This window comes from Limulus polyphemus, unplaced genomic scaffold (genome assembly GCF_000517525.1).
Source record: "Limulus polyphemus unplaced genomic scaffold, Limulus_polyphemus-2.1.2 Scaffold239, whole genome shotgun sequence".
Taxonomy (NCBI): Eukaryota; Metazoa; Arthropoda; class Merostomata; order Xiphosura; family Limulidae; genus Limulus; species Limulus polyphemus.
The window spans coordinates 704,016-708,143 of record NW_013665849.1 but is presented as its reverse complement, the minus strand read 5'-3'; the positions used below and the strand labels follow the sequence as shown (position 1 = coordinate 708,143).

Sequence of the window (4,128 nt, the reverse complement as noted above, 5' to 3'; positions counted from 1 at the left end):
TACTCTAAACCAACACCCTGGGGTGCCAAGACTCCTCTTCTAAGTTTTGCAACAGTATCCAGTCATGTAACCTCTTTGTTCAATACTGTATATATATCTGTGTCAGTTACTTGTACCTGATGATGACAAAACCTTGTCCAAATGTTGCACATTTGTTATGTTAAACTTATATTAAAACTTTCCTTCATTACCCATTCAAGCCGTCTCCAAGCATTATTAGATCTTGTGTGTTGGATTATTAGTTGAACACAGTTTAAAAAACAATAAAATTAAGTAGAAATAGATTTAAACTGTTATGAGCCTAAAGTTATTTAGGATAAAAACTATAATCTGCAGTCACTGTAGGAAGAAAAAAAAAGGATAAGTTAGACTTGTTTCATATTTTTTGTGATGGTTACAAGATCAGTCAAATCAACTGAATCTGTATAGATTTAGAATAGAGGAAATAACAGATAAAATACATAGTTTTATTGAAAAAATCATTTGAAGCTCATTTAGGAGGTTTTAGAGTTTATGCATATGAAATATGAAAACTTAAAGATGAAAAAAATATTTTTAATCTTAAAGTGCAAATCACCTTGAACTTGGACTAGTCAACACTTTGAATCCATGTATTTGAAAACAAATCTTTAGTAAAAATACTTTATTTAAAAATTGATTGGTGTGTGTGTGTATGTATAAAAGACTTGTCATGTTTGGTAAAAGCTTACCAAATTTTGTGAAGATACACATGCTTTATTAGAAGTTATAGTGTGGATACTTTCATGGTTGCAAGGTTGGTCATAATGACATAGCCGGTATTGAGAGAGTTAAAATACATATTTGAAAGGGAAATTAATTTTTATTTCAACAAAGACTTGGGGTGGGGAGACTTTAGGCTTACGTAACAATGAGTATGCGAGTCTAAAGCTTATGTAATGTTCAAAATATGATGTCCCTTTTCAAGCATGAGAAAAATTTTAATGTCTTACAAGCCATGCAATAAAACTATATAATTAAAAATATAGAATGTGAAAAAGTAACCTTCAGAAATTGTGAAAAGCATAAAGTCCTGTTTTGAAAATATATCAATTATTATTGAAATAAGTAAATTCATTTTATTTGATAATTTTCAAAATTTCAGCTTAACTGTACAATAATGATTGAACTACAGTTAGTGTTAGGTAGAGAAAATAAACAGATAAAGTATGAAGTTTTTCCTTTAAAATTTTTTGATATTAATTTATGATGGTTCTACAGGCTATGCAGATTAAATATGAAAAGTGTTTTTATCTTAGTAGTCAAAATCACTTTGCACTCAGACCAGCCAGTCTGAGCGAGACTGACTCCATAAATGTGCAGAAAATATTGTAGTAAAATAACTTTATAACAACTATGTCTTTTTGTGTACAACAGATGTGTAATTTGTACTAATAGTAAAAAAGGTATTGATTTTGTTTATTAAGATGCATTTAGTCAATTTGTAATTATAGTAAATGCTGCAATGTATTGCTTCATAGGAATGGGATGATGATAAAACCATCACCATCTCAATATAGGTAATGTTTATAAATTGTGATCTCTCTGTTTGCTCAGTATAATCTTAACTGCATTGGCATAAGATGCTATAGTAAAATATATTGATGTAAATTTTGTTGTGTGGTTAAGAACTTTCTATAGGTTTGATTTTATTTTTAAAGTTAGGCTAAAGTGGAATTTATATAATTCTTCACATTTGTTTTATTTTATCTTATAAATATGTGACAGCATTGAGCAGTGTGTAGGAGTGGCTGAAATTGGTTAGCAAGGAGTGAAGCATTATATGTACTCTGTTCATTCACAGAAGAAGGAATAATTTATTAATTTTAGAGTATTGCATATGGTAGTCAGTTATCAGTCTTCTACCATATTGTTACTTTCTGGTACAACTGCAGTTCATGTTATTGCAAGAAAAAGCTCTGTGCCACATGGCATGCTGTAGCCTCTGTGCTGTGCAGTTATTGAATACCACAAATTATTAGTTCCCCCGTATAAAAAGAATTGATAGAGCAGAATCAGCCACTATTTGATTTTAGGCTAGATTGTATGATGACACAAAGTAAGTTTTTCTATTTTATAACAAAGTGCTATAATTGTACAGGATACAAAATAAAAAAAATTAATACAAGAGTTTGAAAGTACAAAGTAAAATAAAGTTACTTGCTCTTAAAACATTGTTTTACAGACTGTTTTTAATACAACAATGACGAGAATTGTTGTATTGTAGACATAAATGAACATGAATTACAAAACAGTATTATCAGTCAGTTTCTTTGCAGACCAAAAATGTTTATATATTTTGAAAGCCTTCTAGTTATTTCTAAACAAGATGACATGAAGAAAGATAAGTTTGCAACATTATAAGATGCATAAAACACAACTATCAATTGAGAAAAGAATAAACAATACAGAGAGAGAGAGAGAAAAACTTGTATCAACATGCACTTGTATGCTGTTGTATGTCCACTTAAATAATTACTTGTATAAAATCTTTCACATTGTGTAAAAATGTCTTGTGAAAAAACCCCTAGTGTCAGCTTCTGTATTTATATATTTTTACTTGTTTATGATGTTTGGTTTGTGCAAATCTGTATATCTTTCAGATAGGTTTTAAGACAGTTTTAATGCTGTATGTTGCCTTCTGCTGTGGCAATTTGACAATGACTGGCATATTTATCTTCTAAACAAAATCTAACAATTTTAGAAATGTCAAATGTCTAAAGCCATGTTAATTTGTATTTAACTTCAACACACTTCAGTTATTTCTCTTGCTTGCGAGAGTTTTTTTTGAGCATGTAAACTTGTTTGATGACTATCAGATAAGTTTAGCTAAGAACCCAGTTTAATAAAGCAACTTCATTCATATAGAAAAAGCAACTTATTATTCAATGTTATGTAGTGTAACACTAGATTGCATTCTGAAAGTTAGTCTGGTAATAGAGAGAGAGAGAGAATTAAACTGTTTTAAAATATCTATATATGGTGTTTTTGAAGCTTCTAAGAAGGTGTGTTTGTTCCATATATATTTAATTTGTTTAACTGTGAAACTCTTTTTCATTAATCATCTTGTCATTATTTTTCTTCTATTTGCAAAGAAAATTATGTTCCTGGAGTATTATTTTTGTAATTCATACATATTTGGTCTACATTTTGTCCTCAAATAGAGCAGTTAAATTTTAATTTTTCATTACTGATATAATAAAAGTAGTGTTTGAAAAATGTTTTCAGGGCAGTATATTTGTAATTAGTGTATTTCTGTTGATATTTAGATGTTTCATCTGGGAAGTTTAAAAAGTTCTTATTTTCTTTTTTGCATTTTAGCTGTATACTGTGGTGAGAAATGTAAAACAAGCCCACCAGTGCCATGAATTTGGAGAAACACAGGAATTCAATGATGACATAGAATATCTCCTTGAAGGTGTACAGTCTTCTAATGGAATTGGAACAAGATGTTTGAGGTAAATCTATATCTTTATCAAGTTTTTATGACAGTAGGAAACCACGGTGTATTAATAAGTGAGAGATTTATCAGTGTTTCTGATTTGAATATAATTAACTTGAAAATTGAATTTGGTAAGATATTTGTTGTTAATAGCTGTTCACCTTAGAAAAAAAAAATATCTGGACTTGAACATTTTTTAGTGGGTTATGTGCATATTACAACTCTTCAACATAACACTCAAAATGTATTTAAACAACTTTATTATAAATGTATATCAGTATGCTTCACATGAAAATGTAGCTTATAATTTAAATATTTATATTATGCCAAATTTTCACTCATCGCTAGCTTTGAGATTTCCACCTAAAATCACGTTTCACTTGATATTGCTGTACTGTTTAATACAAATGAGCATGTGACAACCCTCTACCAATAGAATTGCGATACATCCTTCTAATGCAGCTGACTCCTATACTGCTTGTTCAATAATCACTTCTCGATTTCTTCATTCATTCCCTACTTCTAATTTATGTTTTTCCTCCCTCTCCAGATATTCCAGTCCATATTGGATAATTTTTATCCCAACTTCACTGTGGTGCATGTACACAGCATGGTCACAAGTAAATAGACACCACCTTTTCAGAAAAAATGAAATTTTCAGTCATATT

The 4,128-nt window shown here is 29.5% G+C and overlaps 1 protein-coding gene across 1 annotated transcript in view; it reads left to right on the top strand.

Annotated features, from left to right (window-relative positions):
• The window catches only part of LOC106478658 (wings apart-like protein homolog), a 77,896-nt gene that overhangs the window by 14,364 nt on the left and 59,404 nt on the right, over positions 1-4,128 (top strand). Inside the window, 1 exon segment of the mRNA XM_022382303.1 lies at positions 3,340-3,476. Within this exon segment, the coding sequence (XP_022238011.1) occupies positions 3,340-3,476 (137 nt within the window).